We start from the raw sequence: 23,238 nt of genomic DNA, 5'->3' as shown, positions 1-23,238 counted from the left end.
CAATCATTGCTTTAGAGCTCTGTAAAATAAAAATATCTGACGTTTACTGTTGTAAATGCTAACCAACTCATATTGAAAGTTCACTGATCGTTTAACATAATATCGGATCTTTCATTTGCCCCAAAGTGATTTGCCTTTCATTATCCTTGTCTCCCTTTTGCGGTAGAACCGACGTTCGAAGTTAGTGATATCATAAACTAGACACATTTTTTTAACATGGACGCGTTGTATTTTTGTCAGATAATTGCATTTTCCTAATTTTTACTGCAATTACGCATAAAAATTGATATTATATAGTTTCCAGGGAAAATACAACCAATATGTCCAATAAATACGCACAGAACACTAATATAGCATTGCAAAACCAGGTTCGTGACATCGTTACGGGCCGATGTGTTTTCAAGAACATTTATTTTTTATTTTTATTTTGTTTCATAACGGCTTGCTTTTATGGATTATTTATGATTTTTGTTATAAACTTTGGTGCAGAAATTTTATTGAATATAAGAGATTAAAATAAAAAGGTGTTTTATTCGTCGATTTCATTTGCAGCTGGTACAATGGATAAACGATGCAGGTATGGCGGAAGGCCACAAGAAAGCGGATCTTCTCCGTAAGATTATAGAAGTCCTGCTTCATCAAGCGTCTCAGATGGTCCCTGTGTATATAGATAACATCCTCAGTTATGTGAGCGATAAATCTACAGAGGTTAAGAAGCAAGTTCTAGCTTTTATAGAAGAAATCAGGTAACTGTTCGCAATTTTCTTGTTCTGATAATGTCATTTCGGAATGCTATGCGAATCTGTAATTGTGAAGATATTTAATTGTCTAACCTAATTTAAGTATTACAATATTTTTTTTAACATGAAAACCATGATCAAGATATCCTTAGCAGAGACCTGGTGAATTTACACTTACCCAACCAGCGAGTATGAAAGCATTGAAATGTGGGGTGAAAGATATGTGTACAATTGTAGCAATGAATAAAATGGAAAGGACATACAGTATGTGGTAGCAGTAGAGCTCCTTGTGAAAGAGTTCATCCAGGGAAGTACTGCTACCTTATCTATTTCTGCCGCCAAGCAGTGAAATCCGGTTTAGAAAGGTACTGGTGCTAGTGAAATTACAGGCACTTGGGACTTGTCAACTTGTGTCTCAGGGTGACGGGTGCAGTGCCAGTGCCTCTAAAATCTTTGCAATTTAAAACTGAGTGGCGTTGTAGCTGTTATGGAGAGGCGTGTCGCTTACCACCAGGTGCAGAACTTGTTTGTTCTGTCACTTGGTAGTATAAAAAAAAGTATATTGGTCTTGAGACAGTATAGAATAGTTGATTATTACAATGTAACACAATACTTTTGTACCAACAGTAAGCTCCATCCACAATATCTGCCAAAAGTAATAGGCGGGCTCCGTCTTCTCGTCATCGACGAAGTTATTGCTGTACAGAAGAGAGCCATACAGGCCTCGAGCATTGTGTATAGGAATACTTTGCTGTGGATCTGCAAAAGATATGCAGAGCAGACCACAGACCTTACTGATGTACAGTATGTGTGGCAACATCTTACAGAACTTAAGGTTTGTGAGACTAATAGTTTTTTTTTAGTATGTAAGATAAGAATCATTCATCATTTCAAAAATTTTAGAACTTCTAATAATACAATGGTTTCATAGGTAAAGGTGTGTAAATGGTATTTATTGAATTTCAGTTAATAGTACTAAACATGATAGATAGCGAGAATGAAGGCATCAGAACACATTCAATCAAATTCCTTGAAGAGGTGGTGCTGCTACAAAGTTCTGGTGGCAACACTGATAGCAATGAATTCACATTGGATAGTTTACCTTTGCACATTCCATTCTTGAAACGGGGAGCTCTCGAAGAAGAATCTGAGTAAGTATAATAAATACTCCAATAATGATGATCAACAACAGCACAACACTAACACGAATTTTGCTGATTTTGCATTTTTAATGTCAAATTATTCAGCTAATTTCAATTAAATACATTATTATGCAAAAGTACTAATAATCAGTTATATTTTATCTACAATGAATTACTTGTAGTAACGAGTTCTTAGGTTTTCGCGATTGTTGCTGAAATTTTTGAAAGATTGCTGATGAAACTATTTTTCCGTATTTCCGGATCATGGGATCTGTAAAGGGCCCGAAACGTCGGTTTGTTTGAAAAAACAAATATACGCGATTTAAATCCGGAAAAATAGTTTCATTTCCAACGTGTAGTAAAAAATCATTAATATAATTATGTTGGAAGATTAAAAAGTTATCAGAAATTTACCTATTAAATCACTTTTACTTCATGCGTAACTTTCGACATTTTACAATAAATTTGTCCTGAAACGTCGTGAGCTCTCACGAGTGATTATTTATTATACAGACTAAGAGACTTTGACAGGCATTTGTGCTCTTTGTGTGAATTTTGTTGAAATTTCCCATTTCCCTACACTAAATGAAAAATATTGAAATACCAATAGAGTAAGTAAATTACTTAGTTGCTAAATTTAAAAAAATAGATTACAAGGCACTCTGCAAATTATTTGCAGAAAAGCAATCTTTTTTTTAACTTATTGTAGCCAATGTTTAGCTTGATGTGCTGCCGTCTGTACATGTCCCACAATCTCGCGATTGATATTGATAGCCATTGAGGACTCGCGTGGTTATCCCGTGAATCGTGTTTACGTTGCAAAATTACAAAATTAAACGCTGGTAGCAATATGGTCCAATGTTATACCAACAAATAATTCAATTCTCATCTCGGACTTTTTTGTCGATGCAGACCGAAGATGCGCTAGGAGAAAATTCAAATTTTGTCATACAAATTTAAATCCTCGTCTCGCCTCGCCGGTGAAAATCACTCAGCCTAACAAATATTATCTACAATTCCAGACACATTTTTACCCTACTAGTGAAGTTCCACAACTCGCAGCACATATCGAGTGTCAACTTAATGGCGTGCATGACTACACTCTGCTTTCTGGCCAAATACCGACCGCATTTCATGCCACGTGTGGTACTGGCGCTTGCTGACTTACACACCACGTTACCGCCAACCTTGTCACAATCTCAAGTGAACTCTGTCAGAAAACACTTGAAAATGTTACTGATAAACATTGTCAAGCATCCTTCTTCGAACGATATGCTGCCTCAACTAACTCAGCTGCTTTTAGACATAGGTATGACACAGCAGGAAATTAACAAGGTTATCCCTAAAGAACGAAGGAATAAAAGACTAGGGGAAATCAAAAATGGGGACGTGCCAGCTAAAAGATATAGAGTTGATTCTCCTCAAAGTAACAGTATGGGGAGTGATAGTAACAGTCGAAGTGACTTTAACTTTGATGAGGATAGTAACCAAGCAATTTTGCCCACTACTACACTGCTACAGCCAGCTGCACAGTTACCTGCGCCGCTGCCTGTGCCAAAACCTCTAAATGAAGATGTGCTTTTTGATGCCCTTGATAATGTTCATAATGTAGTCAAGCTTGTGATGGCTACATTAGCCAACAACCTGCCCGATGACATGCCTGAAAATTTCATCAATGTTTATAAACCTATACCAAATTCAGGCAGCAAAGCGCAGAAAAAGAATTTAGCCAAAATGATGATGGCTCATATTAATGGGGAGCCCTTACTTTCCCTGACGCATGTTCCAACGTCATCGCTGACTGATTTGGCTGCTAAAATACCTTTGTTAAGAGATGATGACGAAAAGATTACTCTTAAGAATGCTGTTGCAAAACTTCAAGAGTCCACAAAAGCGGATAAGAAAGTTGAGGATGCAGTTTCCAAACTAATGGAAGAAACAAGACATTTGAAAGAAGAGGAAAGAAGGACCAAAAATATGGAGAAAGAAAAGGAAAAAGAGAAACACATCCCTCCACCGACGCCTACCGTCCCAAAATTAAAGCAGAAAGTGAAGCTACTCAAATTGCAAGAAATCACTCAACCTATACCAAAAGAAATAAAAGAAAAACTAATGATTCAGGCTGTAGCCAGGATTCTGCACGCGGAAAAAGACGCAGCAATTGGAGGCGCAGCACAGTTACGTTCAAAATTCATCACAATATTCGCATCTAGTTATACTCCAGAAATCCGCGATTTAGTTCTCAATTATATATTAGAAGACCCTGCTAATAGGATAGACCTAGCTTTATCCTGGTTGTATGAAGAATATGCCTTCATGCAAGGTTTCAACCGTCACCCTGTAACCTTGCAGCCTAAAATGCATGAGAAGCATGACCAAAACTACAATCAATTGTTGTGTGCATTGATTACACAGCTTTTTGAGCGCGGCGAACCAGCTACTGAGAGTTGCAAAGATGTTCTACTGCGAAAGATTTACTCTGAAGCCCCTGTCATTACGGATGAGGCGATTGATTACTTGAAACATCTCGTAACGGAAGAGAAAGTGGCATTTTTAGCCTTGGAACTCCTGGAGGAGCTTTGCATCATGAGACCACCGCGAGCTCATAAATATGTACCTTCTCTTGTTTGCCATGTTTGTGAGTATACTATATTTTTGTACTTTTATTCAATTGCCTAGTATTTATTCTTTGATAGTAATGAACAAATTCCAAATTCTACGAATGCTACCTATGGTGCGGTTTTGTAACAGTAGAGCTCCTTGTGAAAGAGTTCGTCCAGGGAAGTATTGCCACTAAAACGCAGCTAAGTGAGAAATAGTCAAATATCCGTTTTACATAGCAAAAGATAGAGCACAAAATTCTTTTTTGAAAACAGTTGTATTCGACTTATCGGAACTGGCTCTAACGATTCTAAAACTGGGTTATGGTTTTTTATGATATCTCAAAAATTGTTTTCTCACTTGGCCGCGTTTTAGTTAACGGACGGCAGAGCAGTAATGTGAACATTACTTCGTTCCAGTTTCGAAGGGTAAACGGTGCTGGTGAAATTACAGGCACCTGGGACTTGTCAACTTATGTCTCAGGGTGTCAGGCGCAGTCGCAATGCTTCTCAGATCTTTGTAATTTAAAGCTCTGAGTTGCACCGAAACTGTTATGGACGTGACTTGTCGCAGCCACCTGGCGTACGATTTGCTCGTGCTGTCACTTTGTAGAATAAAAAATTAAAAATAAAACACAATTTGGTTTTGTTGAATCAATTAAATGCAAAGAAAAACACTCTTATATATGACACATTATATTTGCACATGTCATCGTATTATCACATTACATGGAAGTTTTGGCCATGCGATACTTTGTACGTCTATATCTAAACGACAATGTTCATTCGATGATCTCTGTCTCTGTCTCTCTGATCTAAATCTAATATGATTTTTTTAAAACTTTTTTAGTAAGCGAAAACGCAGAAATCCGTGAAACAGCTCTAAAATCAGCACTCAAAGTGTTTTCGCGAAGCACAGACGCCGCGCGCAAGGCAATCGAGAAACATGCTTCGCTTTATCTCGGATTCATATCGCTGAGCTGTCCGCCCTCCGAGCTATTAGGGGGAAGACATGCTCGAATGGCGTGGACCGATGACATGTATAAAACTTGCCTGAACCTTGTTATGGCTTTGTTCCCCGAGAACGAAGGTAAGAAAGAGTTGTCGTAGTAATTATGACAACTGTTATATTAATTATTATCGTAAGTTGTAATTTCTGATAGGGTGACCACAAATTAACGGACAATTTGCTGTACTTTTAGCCCGATTTATGGTATAGAATTGTAATAGATAAAAGTATCTTTTATGTAAAATAAATAAAAATAATAAAAAATAAATAAGTATATTATAAAGTAACACGATTTATTTCAAATTGCAGCAAATCGTAAGTAGTAAACGACATTTTCGCGAATTCAAACTACAAACATTTCTAATTAGTCGTAGACACATTTACTGAAATAGTTTACTGATTCACAGATTTAATAATCGAGGTAGCGCGTGTTTACGGTTGCTCGGGCGCTGAAGCGAAACGTTGCGTACTTCGCGCAGTGGAAGGCCCGCTTCGAGCGGCCATTGCGAAGCAGCCCCCCATCCGACCTGCCTTCCTCGCGCTTCTCGAAGAATGTCCGAGAGGATCGGAGACTTTGCTCACTCGACTCGTGCATATGCTTACTGAGCGAGGTAATTCTTAATAGTTCCTGATTCTGGTTAAAAATAAGGTACATCTTACATAATCTTATAGGATTGTTAATGTATTGTAAGTGTAATAGTTTACAAGTATCGAAAATTAAGTGTTATAAATATTATCATTAACATTAAAAAAAGCGTCATAAAGTGATAATCACATGTGAAATAAATTGACGCTATAAAAACATTATATCAAATACCTTAAGAAAATCTATTATATGTTCTAGTCAAAACTATCTTGAAATCGAAATTTACCTTATTTAAAAGATACATCTAGCGTCGATAAAAAGCCGCTATATACGGCCCCACTGTTGAATACATTACTCAAAATAAAACACCCTATATGACTAGAAACAAATATGGCGGAAATATGTTATTTTTAAAGTTTCCAACTTAACACGACCGGACCTCAACCACTTGTAACCCTCTGGTCACAGGGGTAAGTAACGTGACCGCTAAAACGTTCGTCCCGTTTTTATGCTTGTGTCCCGCTGTCCCCAAAATACTTAAAAGCTTTCACAAAACAAAACACATCTAACAATAGATTTTAAGAAATATATAAAAACTAGCCAACCAAACATCGAGCATCAGAGTACACAAGATTAGTTCTTTTGAAATGTTTTGATTCATTAAACAATTTTAGTTCTTTTAAATTTTTATTGAATTGATATTCAATTATTTTTTGTGAAATTATTCCACTTGTTTGTCATAATTATATTATTACTAATATATTAATTGTATTAATAATTAATTTTAGTTCTTTTTATTTTTTATCCTTAAACATTTCGTAACTATCATCAACATTTCTTTTATTTTTAAAACAATAATAAATGTATAGGAGTCCCGCTCAGAGGGGAAAAAATATGGTCACGTTAAATACACGGCAATTTAAACACAGCGTATGTGTTACTCCGACAGCCGCGATCGCACGTCCCTTCGGTTCGGATGACAGCTCTCCACGGGAATGTCCCCACGTTTTTCATTACTGATTTAACCGAATAATGTAGTTATAATGTAGTTTCACAAAATATTTTATAACGAGTCAAAATTATGATAGATTCATACGAAGTGTATTTTACAGCTGCACCTTCGCCTGAATTGGTGTCGCGAGTACGGGAGTTATATGCAACGAGGGTCTCGGACGTGAGATTCCTTATACCCGTGCTTAACGGACTCTCCAAGAAAGAGGTAATGTCTCTATATACTTTATATTCATCAATTGGTTATTCATCCCATTGTTGGGCACGGCTCTCCTCTAAGTAATAAAATCACTTTACATTAAGAACACTTTTAAAAAACGTCATGGGGCATGTTCATGGGATCTAAAATTCGCGCATGGGATCTCAAATTCGCGCATGGGAGCGAAATTCATTTTATAATCATATGTAATAATATATGACCAATATACAGGGTGTAAATTTGAGACGGGGCAGCAAGGCCAACCACCTTCATCGTTGTAGTTACAGAAAAACTGTTCTAGAAGACTATCCATGAATTTTTAAGATATTTTGACTGGCATTCACAGATTTTGGAAAAATGGTACAGTCAGCAAGATAAAAGGCAATTTTCACAAAACTTTTTTTATGCCATTCGGTCCTGTCTTTGTTAAGGATCAATAGTCTCTATGGGACTAACTGAGGTAAGGGTACTCGAAATGTCAGAAATCGCAAAAATCTTTTAAAAATACATTTAGTAGGGACATATTTAGTAATCAGTTCTAGGTTAAGGAAACTAACAATAAGGAAACTAACAAATTGCCAACGTATTATGTATTTCAAAATAAAAACAATAACAAAAAGCAAAATAACAAAAAATATATGATAGTAAGTGCTCGAATTTATTGCCGCCTTGACAGGTGCATCGATTCGCTCTCTTCCGCAAAGAGTAAATTAGCGGCTGAAATTTTACTCGGGTGGATTCCATTGAAAATTGCTGCAAGTGCGTCTTTCAATTCTTGAACACTGTTGTATTTTTTTATAAATTTCATTTAACTAATACATAATACGTTGTCAATTTGTTATTTTCTTAACTACCTAGAATAACTGATTACTAAATATGTCCCTACAAAATGTATTTTAAAAAGTTTTTTGCGATTTCTGACATTTCGGGTACTCTTACCTCAGTTGGTCCCATAGAGACTATTGATCCTTAACAGAGATCGGATCGAATGGCATAAAAGAAAAGTTTTGTAAAAATTGCTTTTTATCTTGCTGACTGTACCATTTTTCCAAAATCTGTGAAAAATGCCAATCAAAATATCTTCAAAATTCATGGATAGTCTTCTAGAACTGTTTTCCTGTAACTAAAACGATTAAGGTGGCTGGCCTTACTGCCCCGTCTCAAATTTACACTGTATAATTATTACATTTTTCTATACGTGAAAATAACATCCATATAATATAATAATTATGTACTTTAGTATCATTTAAAGTATTATTCTAGAAAAAATAAATAAAATGTGGGCTACACCCCTTTTGCGCCGATTGCCTCAGTCGTCTTCACTCCCCTAACGTGGTACAGTCAAGAGCACATCAAGGTTGACACTTAGTACTTTGAACTGTTCTTATCGCAAGTGGCATAGAGTTGGATTTAAGTCTTAAGTATAAAACTTGACGTGCTCTTGACCCTGTACCTGTGAGTGCCCTTGTTGTTGTCAATAGCCAGACTTATCTTGGTTTACAAAAGTTTGTTAGTCTATCCATAGTCCCACTGCTGAGCACACACCTCTCATAATGAGAGGGCGTGGGCTGAAGTTCCTACGCAAACCCAGTGCTACTTGGGATCTTCACACACATCATTAAATTGCTTTGCAGATGTGTGCAGGTTTCCTTACAATATTTTCTTTCACCGAAATGCTCATGGTAAATTTCAAATTAAATTTCGCACATAAATTCCGAGAAACTCAGAGGTGCAATCCCGGATTCGAATCTAGGACCCTTTGTTTGAGAGACGGTAGGACAAACCATTCGGTTACCTCGGCTTGCTGGTTTACAAACAGACCATAAATTTCATTGGAGTAAACATATAAATATAAATAGATATTTAATTACAGATATATTCTATATGTTTACACATATTGAGTGTGTGTGTTATTATTATTATTATTATATAGAATATATCTGTAATAAACTGAGACAATTTTTAGCCAGTGATAATATTAAAGAAAAGGATCACCTTTAAAGTAAAACTAATGCTAGACAACCCTCTAGCCGAATGGTACATTCAGTAAGGTTTAGATAGCTATGGTCATACCTATAACACGTACAAATTTAAAATATATATTGGGACACCTCAGGTATAAACATGTAAACGCCCAAGTGTTTTCTAAACACCATTTATTGAGGCACCAGTAACACACCAATGTCTACATAATATTGTTTCTTACAAACTTTTTAAGTACTGCACGTTCTTTACTACATCTCGACTGCCCTGGGGGTCTACTCCCGTTCTCCCGATTTTTGTAAAAAGAAATAATTCTTTATTTAATGAATATAAATAAATTAAAGTACTTATAGCTTTAAAAAGCTGACATATATAACCTTCAAATAAATATTTTAAAACACATTGCATCAAATCAAATGAAATGTGAAATGAGAGATAATAATATTGATATTTTCAAACATCCCATGCACAATACAAGTGTATGTTTTTACATTGTTCTTTAACAACGATCTTGAATAGGTGGTAAATCACCCTGTGTGTATGCACGCGATAGCTAGAGACTGGTTGCAAAAAAATACGCGCGAATAATATGTACTCATTAAAAGTGTTAGATGTAAAATTGTCTATGTCCATATTTCAGATCCTAGCCGCATTACCAAAGCTAATAAAGCTGAATCCAGTGGTGGTAAAGGAAGTGTTTAACAAACTTCTAGGTTTACAGACTCCGGATGATGAGAATCCGCCTGGTAAGTTTAGAATCACAGAACAATAAATACAGTACAAGTGCTTAGTTGGCGTACCACGTGTGCCAACAGTACGCGAAGTCCACATACTTAAAGCTCAACCCGCTATTTAAGCTTTGTACTGTACGTTATGGTCGTGTCAATTAAATCTCGAGAATCATAGACAAATGCCTTATTTTGCTACTTTGGAGTATAAAAAGAAATAATCGCACCTGTAATATTATCCGTAGTGGTGCTTCATGTCATGATTAAGTTTTATTTAATTTTATTGCAAAATGTTCTGTTTATCGTAATACATTTTTTGGTACAAAAAACGAAAGTAAACCTTATACTGCTACAATTTCGTTGCTTCTTTTTTTGAGAACTAAGTAAACATCTCGAATCCGTCGTCGTTCAGCTATTGACCGCTAGACGGGAGCACATAATTAACACAGATTTAACGTACCTGCCGTGTACCTTCATGTACCTATGCTGGAAATGCTTGGCTCGTTTAAGATATTTCCCAAATAGATACCCGGCCTATCTGATATCAATTCGAAGTATATTAATTATGTAATTTACATGCAAAAGTGCACAATAGGCACGGTAGATCTAGAATAAATTCATGTCATTCTAAGGACTACAACCGTCATCGGAACTTTCAACCGACGTAGTCCAAACATATGGAGTAAAATTGCATCTCTTTTACAGTATCTCCTGCATGTAAGTAATTTGGTAGAGTTTGTTACTTTTTATTGCGTTCTCTTATACATATTTTTACACGATTTTTTCAAATGCGAATGAATGAATGAAATATTCATATTCGACCGTACAGACAAACAGCGAAGTCACATTATAAGGGTGCTTTTTTACCGTAAGGCACGACACTCTAACTATACTCTAAAACGATGACCACGATTCGTATCAGTTCCGAACCCGAGAAATGACGGTCCGAAATGTCGCAGGGATCATTTTGTCTCTAGGTGTACAAGCGATATTCGTATTTTCTCGGATTCGAATGTAACTTAATGCAAAAGCGACATCCGAAATGGGTCCGAGTTTTCGACATTCAGAGATACTATGGAAGCAATGATTTTTTATTGTATGCACAGTGACGCCGTCGGAGTTGTTGGTCGCTCTGCATCTCATCGACCCCGCGAAAGCCGATCTCAAGTACATGATCAAGGCCACAGCCATCTGTTTCGCCGAGAAGCAAGTCTACACGCAGGACGTACGTACCCTTACTACTTTGTTTAGAATCTTATTGCATAACTTGACATTATCAGATTGGCTGTAACGAACTGGATAAGGAGAACATAAAGTAGAACATCGTTTATACGACTATTATTATTCAATTAATTAATTAACAATGTAGTGTATGTGTTTAATTATTTCGACCCCTCCTACGTAAAGTATCGTATGTCGAAATTGCCAGGTTAACAGGGGAGCGTTTTAAAGTTTTGAGTTCACTGAAATGAGCATAACACGTGACTTTAGCATTTCTCAGTTTTATTCGGCAAAGCTCTCACATAGAGTGATCATCTAATAGATCATCATATATCATCTAACCGATATCTAGGATTTAATACTCTATATGAGTAACGAGTAACCTTCGAGACAGTAAACTTCGCAATTTCGACGTACGATACTTTACGTAGGAGGGACCGATTTCTTTGTGTCTTAAGTGTGAATGTTTTTGGTTGTTTTTTTATTTTTTTTTCGTGTGTGTGTGCTTGTAGTCAAATTAATGTATTTTATTTCTTCTAAATGTCATATATTTATAAATTAAAAATTACGTAAAAAGATATAAATTATTATTTTTATACGATAACGATACCCAACACAGTTGCAGTACCACTCAGAGGTTTAATCGCAAATACCTTAAGAACTGCCACTGAGCCCGTCACTCTGAAACGTAAAGTTTACAAATCGCATGTGTCTGTAGTTTCACTAGCAGCCTTATCCTTCAAAACCGGAACACAATAATCGGTTATGGTGGCAGTCCTTCACTGGACGAACTCTTTCACAAAGACCTCTACTGCTTAGAAATAAAATTGTTATTTAAATTAAACTGTAAATTAATAAAGTAATGAGATGTCATGACAAAAGTACAAAGTGTTCCAACAAGTGTATTATTTATACAAATTTAGAATAACGCATCACAAATGTCATAACGATGGACTATTTGAGAACAATAATTTATAACATATTCTATTTATTTAAAGTTCTTGTACACACAACAAAATAACAGCGTTTTTGAAATAATAATGGATCTCTCAGCCTTATTATAGTGTTTTTTTTAATAAGTTCTCATTTGACCTCCATTTCACGGAAAGTGAGGATGAGGTCGACAATGGAGCATCCACACCTAAATAATGCTTATTCACTCTCCTTGAAAAGGCCAAGTTATGCCGTTTCCAGAACAAGTCTCCAGAAAGGGAATTCCACTCCATAGCCGTTCACCATGTAAATGTGGAAGCCAAACACTTAATCCTTGAATGAAATGTGTCCATACTTTGATATCTTGTAATACTAACAGTCAACAGTTGGTCGAGATGATGTTAATGACATTTTTATTTATTTATTCATTTCATGCAAACAACGCATACAAGAAAACAATACAATTTCTCACCAAACACTCACAATTACAAAACTATAGTATACCTAGTACGAGTACATTTAACAATATCAGTGTAAAATTTACTAAATTTACGTGCTTTCAAGAAGTATAAATTTAAATTTTTTCTTCTAACAATTCTCTGCCTCTCAAAAAATTACCTATATTTATGTGTGCTAACAAAATTCGCTCATTTGTTTTTAATTGTCTGTATTTTTACCATGAATTTACAATGTTGGCAATAGCTAGCGACCGCGTAAATAATTTGTATGGCAAATTTTAGTTATCCTTGTGGCCGCTAGGAGCGCTTTGCGCGATTGCTAGCAACTTGATTGTATATTCGCCGTAGATATACTAGTAGGTCGAAAAAGCCACTTTGTATGTCATCAGAATTTGATAATTTTAAATAAATCCTGTTTACAGGTGGTGTCAGCAGTTTTGCAACGGCTAAGTGAGGAATCGGAGATTCCGGTACTGATGATGCGCAGCGTTTTACAGGCGCTGACACTCTACCCCGCCGTCGGCCCTCTTGTACTCAACATATTAGAATTGTTGCTCGAGAAAGAGGTGAAGATAGTCATATACATATGTTAACGTGAAGTGGGCCTAAAATCCTGATTCAATTTTTTTTAAACTTTTTCGGGACCCGGAATGTTATTACACAGGCAAATTTATTTATGTATCGCGACATTTAGTTAAGGAGTACATAGTGTTCTCAAGATTTCACAACTGTTAAATTAGTTTTTTCCGCCTTTTGGGTTTGGAGTATCGAAGCGACATCTCTTGAATCGTTTAAGTTAATTTGTTTGTCTGTTTTATCGACTGAGAGATCATATAGTGCTAAATTCTTTAGATTATGAATTAGGGCGTCTTCAAATAAGACGCCTGTAGATGCGCTGGAGTGGCGCCTACTACTACTAATTTTCATACAATATTTAGAAGCACAGCTACAGCGCCACCGTTGCATCATGCGTGCTTTTCTTTTGAAGACTAGATATTGTATGGATATTAGTGGTGGCGCGACTGTCACACCACAGACAAGCCACTGTAGCGCTTTTACAAGCGTCTAACTTGAAGGCGCTTTTAAGGTTTCAAGTCCCTCTTCAAAGTGACGATGAGGTCGACAATGCAGCATGCACGCCTAAATAATATCTATTCACTCTCGCCTTGAAAAGGTCCGGGGAACAAGTCCGCAAGCAGGGAATTCCACCTCTAGCCGCTAGCCATGTAAATGTGGAAGCGAAACGCTTCGTGCGAATCTTGGGAATACCCACAACATAGGAGTGGAACTCCAGCCTTTGTCTAGTCCCCCGATGACGGAAAGGGGAAGGCGGAATAAATAAAAAGGCGGTAACTGCCTCCGTGGCCGAACGGTTACCATGTCGGACTGCCACGGAGAGGTCCCAGGTTCGATTCCCGGGCCGGGAGAAATATTTGTATGGCCTACATTTATTTCTCTCGCGAGTTTGGGTGTAACTTGTGGTTGTCTATGTGTGTGTCCATGGCACCTGCGACACAGGGTTTCCCTAGTGCGGGGCGGTGTTGGGTATGCGAGTTATTATTATTATTAAATCACGCAATTCCATCGCACACTTTCCGTGATATGTCCTGTAGAATACCGATAAGCACGCAACTTTACGGCGGTGTACAAGGCTCTGCAGCTGTGCCCCTACTAATTCCGAGTCACCTATAAGCTTCTCGCATTCACGCTTACCCTACCTGACCCTAATTGTTTTATTTTTGATATGATGACAGGTGTGGAGCCACAAGGTGGCCTGGGAGGGTTGGGTGAAGTGCTGCGAGCGCCTGCTGCCGCAGTCGTGCTTCCTGCTGGCGTCGCTGCCGGCGCGCGCGCTGCCGGCCGCGCTGCAGGCGTCTCCGGCGCTGGCCGCGGCGCTGCGCCACCACGTGGCCGCCATGTCCGCCGCCGAGCGCGCGCTGCTGCCGCCGCACGTGGCCGCGCACCTCTCGGTACGGCCCGCGCGTGACTAGAACTGCCCTTGGCCTAGTCGCGACTTCCTGAACCGAAAAACGCTCGCGAATTACAGATATACATACTAGACGAAAAGTAAACAAACCGGTTTGGTTACAATTCTAGAGCAATCACTCAATAAATCGAATAAGTAATACTTTCACGTGTATTTCGAAGATTTTTACTTCATATCTCATCTCTTTTTCCAATAATATTCATTTCAATAACGTTGTAAAATCGTATTAGAAAAATGGTAGTCAAAAATTGAGGTTATGTTTTATTTATAGAGGTATGAATAGTTAAATCAAGTAAAGTTTTTGTAATCGATTAGTAAATCGAAAATTTCAATCGCAATAGCACGAGTATCTAAAGGTAAGGATTTGAAGAAGAATTTAAAATAAAGATTTCGGAAATTTTAAATATGCTTTTATAGGTTATGCAAGGAAAACTCTAGTATGACTCAATTAAACGAATCGATCCATTCAATTAATTAATCAATTTGTAGTTGGCATTACAATACCATCACTAAACGATGTCAACAGGTATGAAGCTTTATTCGCATCGTGCTTATTTCAATTTGCTCGAGTATCACTAATTTGGCACCAATTGTTTTGGACGATTGTCGGACGGAGAATGAGAGTACAGGGCCTGACCCAAGACATTATAGTTAAAGGTTAGTTTCTACATTGACCCGGCCGGGAATCAAAAGACCTCAGAGACGGCGCCGATTATAGATAACTGTGAACATAGAGCCACTAGTTTTGCAAGTTTATAAACATAACAATATGAACAATTTGTGTTAATCTACGCCTTTTAAACAACAGGAACCCCAGTTCAACGTGCCATCATCGGCCACGCCCTTAGAGCCGCTGCCGCCTGGCATGGAATGACCAGAGTTTGAACCTTCCGACGAGACACAGTAAAGAAGATATTTACGAACTGTTTTAACGTGGGATAGTTAATGTTTCCGAGAAATGGAAAGTCCACCTTCATAGACTTTATAGTGTATTTACTTTGCGCAACGGTACTGTCAACCGCACGCTAAGCTTTGCACTTAAGTACGTAGTAACACGAGCAGCATAACGTCTTCATAACAACTACAAAGTAGCAGTACGTTAGTTGGCATATAGACTGACAGCAGTTAGGACTCTCTTATCGTAAATGTGCATCACTTGAGAAGTTTAAAAAAAGGGTTTAAATCTTAAATGCAAAGCCCAAGTGTCGTTAACGGTACTTCGCGCCTGTCAGAAACGATCGTAATTAGCAAATAAATCGGACATACGCTGTACATGTTCTTGTACAATAAGGGCCCGCACACGTCGGCGAATGAGATTGAAGAGTACATTAAATACGTCAATGTATATTTTAACCTATAAATTCTAATAAGGTATAAATTTCAATGCTTTGAGACCAACCTCGGAATATCGCATCGCATTTCAATCTACGACACGCTAGAGGATACCGCGGCGGGAGACGCCATTATGCGATGGTTATGCCGCGGAGTCTGCCTGAATGCACTGGAGTAGCGGCAAACGGGCGTAAGCGGACGCTGCGGTACAGTGGCATCGTATGGAATGCTTCTCATCAGTGTACACTGGCAGGTTCAAGATCCTCTTCGATGCTCTCCTCCGCCGTCTGTCGATTACCGCTGACCTAAGGGTCAGCATTCAGTCTTTGGATACCTAAGTGTCCAAGGATTGAATTAATGTAGCGAGACAATACTCTGTTATCTATTAATAGGCCCAAAGAAAGAAATCAAGGCAAAGATGAAATAACTCCTAGATTGACACTTAAGAAAGGGATAATATTATTTGATCCCCAAAGAAATAATTGGTCTATTGTAAATGTGCACTTTTTTAAATAAATGATATTTTTTTATGTTTGATATGTATATTAATTGCTTCATCTATATTAGTTGATCTACGGATAAATTATAAATGAACTGCATTCAAGGTAACACTATTATTATGTTTAAGCATACTAAATTAATATTTGGTATTCAAAAATAATATTTGATCCTCTTTTTTGTCTTCTTAATGTCTTTTCTTAATGATTGATGATATTTATAACCGGTATATCTTCTAATATTGATCTCGTAATAAATGTTGGTTGTTTGGTCGCGTCCTCCATTCAGTAGGTTACGTTAGGTTAATACATGAAAAAACAACACGAACCGAGCGAGCGAAGCGAGCATACCATGGCAGTGGCCGGCGAGTGCCAGAAGCCAATTTGCATTTCCGAAAATGTTTTGAAGCCAAATTAAATTACAAATAGTATATAATATTAGTATACAAATATAATCAACATTTACTTAGTTTTAAAAATAAGTATCTAAATAAATTTTATTTTTAATGCTCATTTGTCTTAGTTTTGAGACCCAACCATAGATTGATTACCTATATCTATGGGCCCAACATAAAACTATCAAAATTAATTTATACAAATCAAACATTTTTTTGCGTAGCTCAGAACAATAAAATATCGATTGATTTAATTTATTTTATGACTCAGAGAAAAAGGATCAATAATAAAAAAATGTCCGTTTAGAGTTCTTAGCCTGTTGCTTTTGCAAATTTAAAATGGACGTAGTTAAACAAAGACGATCCAATCCACATCCACTCACTTTCGAGATATGGCAGTTTGAAGTTTAAAACTGTTTCTCATTTGCTTTATTTTCAAAACTTATATTGTCATGTAACTCCAGAGATATTTATTTATGTTTATATGTTGGATTTTTTTTGCTGATCTAAGAGGTCAGATTTTAGGAACCGTTTGGTACATATAACTCATTTTTTGATAATTTTGTGGATTGGATCCTTTTTGCTTAACTACGTCCAAATGATCATTTAAATATGTGCCCTTAAGAAAAAATAGGGAAACAACGAATTGCATCCTGGAAAGATACCAAGATTTGCTGTCTCTTCCCAGTTCTCTGCCAATGATTACGTCGGCCGATGATTTTTATTAGTTGTGGACGGTAGACCAGATTACAGTTACGGCGGGTGGTTATTTGGAAAAGGTAAATGCTGCAATACAAGCAAGCTTTTTCAGTTTAATACTTATGACACCAGGTGACTGGACGGAGAAGTTGTGCGCCTGGTGATAAGCGACACACCTGTCCATAACAGTTGCAGTGCCACTCAGAGCTTTAAATCACAAAGATTTGAGAGGCACTGCCACTGCGCCCGTCACCCTGAGACATAAGTTGACAAGTCCAAGTAATTAATGCCTTTACCAAGTTGAAAAATACTATATTAAATAAAATAAAATAAAAATAATAATATTACTAAAATGAATCGTGTTGTACGGACCCTTCGATATAATTATTATAACTATTTTTACATTGAACTTATAATTTTTTTTTTTGGATCGAAGTAGCATATTTGTTACTGTCTGTCCTTGGGTAAATGAAATGGTAAATATTTTGGTCTAGGTAGACTGGTGATATTTGTGTTTAGATGAAAACAACGTGAAAGTTAAAAAAGTTGGAGGTCTTTGATCTATTAATTTAAAAAAGTATCCGATAACCACTTTATCATCGGTTTTATCTTTCGGTGAAACTCGCTTAATTTTGACAGTTCCGTACATAGTGCAAAAATACTTCTTAGGCCGCAAATTCGGAACGGTGGCGATGGCGGTGGGCGTTCAAGGTTGCGCGTACATTGCGCGCACATTGCGCGCACCGAGGGTTCAATGGGTATAGTAACAATGATCGACATTTTACGGGACGTGTGTCTTTAAGTTAGAAATAACTGTTTGTTTTTAAACATATATCAATAGTATATTAGTTTCCTTGACAGATGTAATCTCAAGAAAGATTATAACGTAGGATGTTTTATAAAAAGCTATTATAATTATTACTAAAAAAAACTCAATTAGAACTTAGCTCAATCTTCACTAAAGAATACCAAAAATCCACGAATTAACTAACCAGTAATCAACGCACATCAATAACAAACGTGTTTCTATGATAGAAAATTTCATTCTAAAATCTTATTAGATATGAATTTAAAAAAAGATGTCAAACACTTGTCGGTCACTGGCGCCACCACCTTACAATATTTATAAAAAACTTATCAGAGAAGCTGTGGATGTGAGATTCTAGACGAACAACTTTGTTCGATTATCCATACAAACTTTGTGTTTCTTCATTTTGCTTGGAAGGTAAAAATGTTTAACTTTGAAATTTGCCTACAATAGACTCCAGTTATATTTCTCATTTGCATTCAATATGTGTTCACTCGTCAAGTAAAATAAAAATAAAGAACTTTGTTGTATTGCCGTGTTTGTATTCTGTATGTACTTTTGTTTACCATAATAAATAGTCGATAGATTTAACATTTGTATATAGTTACATTTCAACGATTATGAGTTCGACATAATATTTAAGTTTCTAATAAATGATAAGAATTACACAAATTTGTATGTTTATCATTAATGCATATTATGTCCCACTGTTGGTCACAGGCCCCCTGTAAAGAGATGATTTTACGTCCACTACGCTGGGCGTCTCTTATTCCAGCGTGACCGTGCCGGAGTTTTTGAAATTTGAGTAGTCTGGTAAAAAGTCATCATTCAAAGTCATGTGTGTTTTACTGTATACAGACTACTCAATCCGAGATCCATAGCATTTAGATCTATCTACTTTACTATCTGTACTTTTAACCGCATATGATTCGAAAAAGGTTAAATCACATAAAAACCTTAGACCTCACGCATTGTATTCACATTTGCGAGTACAACATTGTATAATTGAACATTTAGCTCATAGACTTAACAACCTTTGACCTTAATTAAATCAGGTTATAAATCGAAATTCGTTGCGACCAGTACAGTTGTATTTTTCCGCTAGATAAAAATTCATTATTCATTGACTCTATAAACGGAGCAAGTACCGATATCGCACAAGCTGTTTTTTTTTTATTTAATGAAGTGCAAATATCGCTTCAACTATTGTAGCTGAGTCCGCTACTTTTTTTTATAATACCAAGTGCCGGGACGAACAAGTCGTGCGCTTGGTGTTAATCGATACATCTGTCTATAACAGTTGCACCGGCACTCAGTGCTTTAAATCACAAAGATCTGAGGGGCGCTACCACTGCGCACGTCACCCTGAGACATAAATAAACCAGTCCCATGTGCCTGTAATTTCACCAGCACCACCATTCAACACCAGAACGCAGTAATGTGAGCATTACTGCTTGGCGGCAGAAATAGGTAAAGTGACGGTATTTCCTTGGATGAACTTTTGACAAAGTTTGACAATTGACAAAGTTCATTATGCTGTGTACAATTCCGACACAAAATTTCGTTTCCATTCCATTCCATTGTAATAGTGTATTACAATGGCATTAATCATCAGTAGATCTACAAAAAAGTCCGCGACACGTACCTAGCTTTTATTTTTAAGCAACAATAACAAGCTGTATGTTCAATATTGTATATAGGGAGGCATTGCGTAATAATGATAACCAACCAACAGAGTTTTCTTGTACCACTTACTTGAGAAATAATCCACGGCCCGTGATATCAACGCGCCGATTTGTGCGGGTGAGCTCGCGAAACGGACGGATCCGGCCAGGCTCGGGCCGGCGCGCGGGCCAACAGCGCGTATTCGGGGCGAACACGGGAGCGCTCGACGCGTGCTGCAAAACGGATCACGGGACGTGGAAAGACGGCTTAGAGCCTCTGCACACGGCGTATTTTACACGCGTATATAGGCATAGGCTCGTGCTCGTGCGGTGCCGTAAACGCGCGATATCTGCGCGGACTCGCTGTAGTGAATCGATTCAAACGCGCGCAAACATCGCGTTGCAAGCAAGAAGCTTATATTAGTTGCTTCATTTCAAAAACTACCTGAAATTAGAAACAAAACTAAAATTAAAACTATCTTTTATCAAACTGTGCGACGACAGTGCATCTGCGGCGCGTATACGCGAAAAAAAACACTATTTTTGTTTGGGCAGTGGCCCATTCTTGAAATGCGATTTGATTCAGCGATTTAGGCGTGAAAACGAAACAGAAAGTGTTAATTTCGCACTTATAATATTAGTTTGGATGAATTTGGAATGAACGTAATATGTAGTCTGAATATGCAATCTTTTCAATTCAATCAATATACCTACCCCGGAAAATAAATTGACGAAATTTGAAAAGCCTGAACAAACAAACAAAAATACATTCTTGACCTCGATCGTTACAGTTTTAGTCTACGAATTAATAAACAAATAAAAATAATGATAAAGATAGATTCGTTTTTAATTCCAATATGTAACGTAAGCACAATTACGATAATGGTGTTTTCAGAGACATCAGGTGTAGAATTTTCTCTAAGTAATTGCCTCTCACAATGTTTGACACCGACTTTCTTTAAATGGATTACAGCGTTGGAAGTTAACCAAACTTCCAGCGCTGTAATCCATTTAAAGAAAGTGTTCTTATTGCAAGAAACAACAAAAGAAAGCATTGATATCCAAAATACAAAGGTCGAATGAAAGAAAAATAATTCATTTCTGTTTCATTTTCTTTCACGTCGTCATGAGTCTCGATTTCAGATTTTTGTAACCACTGATCACGTAAACTTAATTTTTAAATTATTTTCTTTTATTCAGTGTTTCGTTATTAAATTCATAATTTTTATTTATTTTGCTAATTATTACGCTACGTCGGCTTTTCTTAGCTAACGTAGCTTAGCTTAGCTCACGTAGTTGCATGCAAAGCTAAACTAAGAATATTCATAATAACTAATTGACTATACATATATTATAATGACGTTGGGGGTTTGAAGGGGGGCAGAAGGGAGACATATTTTACATAGCTGGCGGGATCGTTGGGTTTAGCTCGGTTAGCTTAGTTCGCTACGTGAGCTGAGCTAAGTTAGCTTCGTTCGCGGTGTGCTCTGCGCATTAGAACCGACAAAATAGTTTCATTTCCGAAGTTTAACAATACTTTTAATACCTATAAGAATTTCACCAACTTTCGCGGTATTAGTTCTCCATATTTGATTATGTAGTTTTTATTACATACCTACATCCAGCGCCTGTACTAACTCTTGTAACGCCCGGATGCAATCATTACCCTGGCGCCCTCTAGTAGGAATAGAATAGAAGATCAAAATAGAATTTCATTTCTACCTTATGCAACAATATTGTTCCAACATGTGCATCAGACCACATTGGTGCAGGGGTTTAGCAATCCAAGTTTTTACAATTTTGGTGAACCTTTTTCTATTTATAATTATTAATACAAATGTCGAACACTTCAAAAAATCTTTCGACCCGACCGGATTCGAACCGACCATCTTCTACAAACCGTGCCAGACTTTTTCCATTTAATTCATTTTTTTTTTTTTAATTTCGTAATATTATTTTAATGGCTTCCGTGTGATAAGATTGAACACTTTCGAAGTGTGGTGGTGGTGCAACATGGTGCTTTATTTTTTTTAATGACGGGGCGAATAAATCGTGCGCCTAAGCGACGCGCTGTCCGTAACAATTACAGTGCCATTCAGGTAGAGCTTTTAATCGCAAAAATCTGAGGGGCACTGCCGCCGCGCCCGTCACCCTGACACATAAGTTGACAAGTCCAATGGGCTTGTAAATTCACTACCACGCTTGCCCTTTACAACCGAAACGCAATGATGTTCACATTACTGGTGGCGGCAGAAATAGGTCAGTAAGGTGGCAGTACTTCTTTCACAAGGTGCTTTACAACTTTATTATACGAAAACATATTTAAAACAATAAAACATTTGAATTCGGACGGAAGTAAAATAAGTTTTCCGTAGGTAAATATTGGCTCTCACGTCAGCTTCTTGTAAATGGAAAACATTTTATGTTCCTGATTTCGCTGTTATGTGCTCAAATTCTTTTATTTGTTACCAGGTAACATATCAAACCAATTTCTTATACCTATATTTTACAAAAACACTGCTACTTATAAGTATAGCAAAATCCATTATGACGCAGTCAAGTTTTACTTAAGTCTGTCGAGATGCGTTTGTGTGATGGTACATGACACAGACTGAAAGACAAACAAAATTACCGATTATCCCATTTTTAACCGACTTAAAAAAAAGGTAGAGGTTCTCAATTCGATTGTATTTTATTTTTGTATACGATGTTACGCGACAACACCGGTTACACGTTTGTGAACCGTTTTTGATGATTCTTTTTCGTTGAAAAGAGTATCGGCAGGTACCACAGTATTGGTCCCATTTCAATTTGAAGAAAATTTTCCACCTCTAAGGGTGGTAAACTAGGGGATGAATCCGGTTTAGCGCACTTTCCGGTACCTGATTTCAATAAAATTCGGCAAATAGACGTATTTCCATGAACTTTTGAGGTCGGTTTTTTTAGTACTCTGTACTGAGATTATTCTATTTATTAACCTCTAGATATAATTTTTTTTCTCCAAAATGTCTTCAAATTCAACCCGCTCCAGTTTTAATTTATGTAGATATAGATGGAATTAGTTTTCCATTCCAATTCCATTAAACATAATTACTCTAATGGTGCTTTCAAGTGATTACCTGTCGCAATGGTAAAAGATGTATTCAATGCAGTGGTACATGTTACATTTAAAAGATTGTTCTCATTCCAAGGAATAAACAAAAATCGTTTCAATACCAAACATACCGTGATGGAATTAAAGAAAAA

At 37.0% G+C, this 23,238-nt stretch overlaps 1 protein-coding gene across 2 annotated transcripts; it reads left to right on the top strand.

Moving 5' to 3' along the window:
* Window positions 1-249: 249 nt before the first annotated feature.
* LOC113239542 (symplekin) lies at window positions 250-16,466 on the top strand. 2 transcript variants are annotated; one of them, XM_026476604.1, is made up of 14 exons: window positions 250-368; window positions 553-746; window positions 1,368-1,575; window positions 1,707-1,891; window positions 2,905-4,520; window positions 5,333-5,572; window positions 5,801-5,806; window positions 5,899-6,102; window positions 7,190-7,296; window positions 9,911-10,016; window positions 11,105-11,223; window positions 13,033-13,176; window positions 14,365-14,580; window positions 15,406-16,466. In XM_026476604.1, exons 1-14 carry the CDS (start codon window positions 321-323, stop codon window positions 15,469-15,471), a joined length of 3,459 nt encoding a protein of 1,152 aa, XP_026332389.1. In that variant the 5' UTR covers window positions 250-320; the 3' UTR covers window positions 15,472-16,466. The 2 variants fall into 2 exon arrangements, with proteins under 2 accessions (XP_026332389.1, XP_026332396.1); XM_026476611.1 differs by lacking the exon at window positions 5,801-5,806 and having other exon boundaries at window positions 251-368.
* Window positions 16,467-23,238: the final 6,772 nt, after the last annotated feature.

This window comes from Hyposmocoma kahamanoa, unplaced genomic scaffold (genome assembly GCF_003589595.1).
Source record: "Hyposmocoma kahamanoa isolate Upper Pololo Valley unplaced genomic scaffold, ASM358959v1 114, whole genome shotgun sequence".
In the NCBI taxonomy this organism is placed as follows: domain Eukaryota; kingdom Metazoa; phylum Arthropoda; class Insecta; order Lepidoptera; family Cosmopterigidae; genus Hyposmocoma; species Hyposmocoma kahamanoa.
Note: the sequence above shows the minus strand (reverse complement) of the source record. Positions and strands in the feature narration are given on the sequence as shown.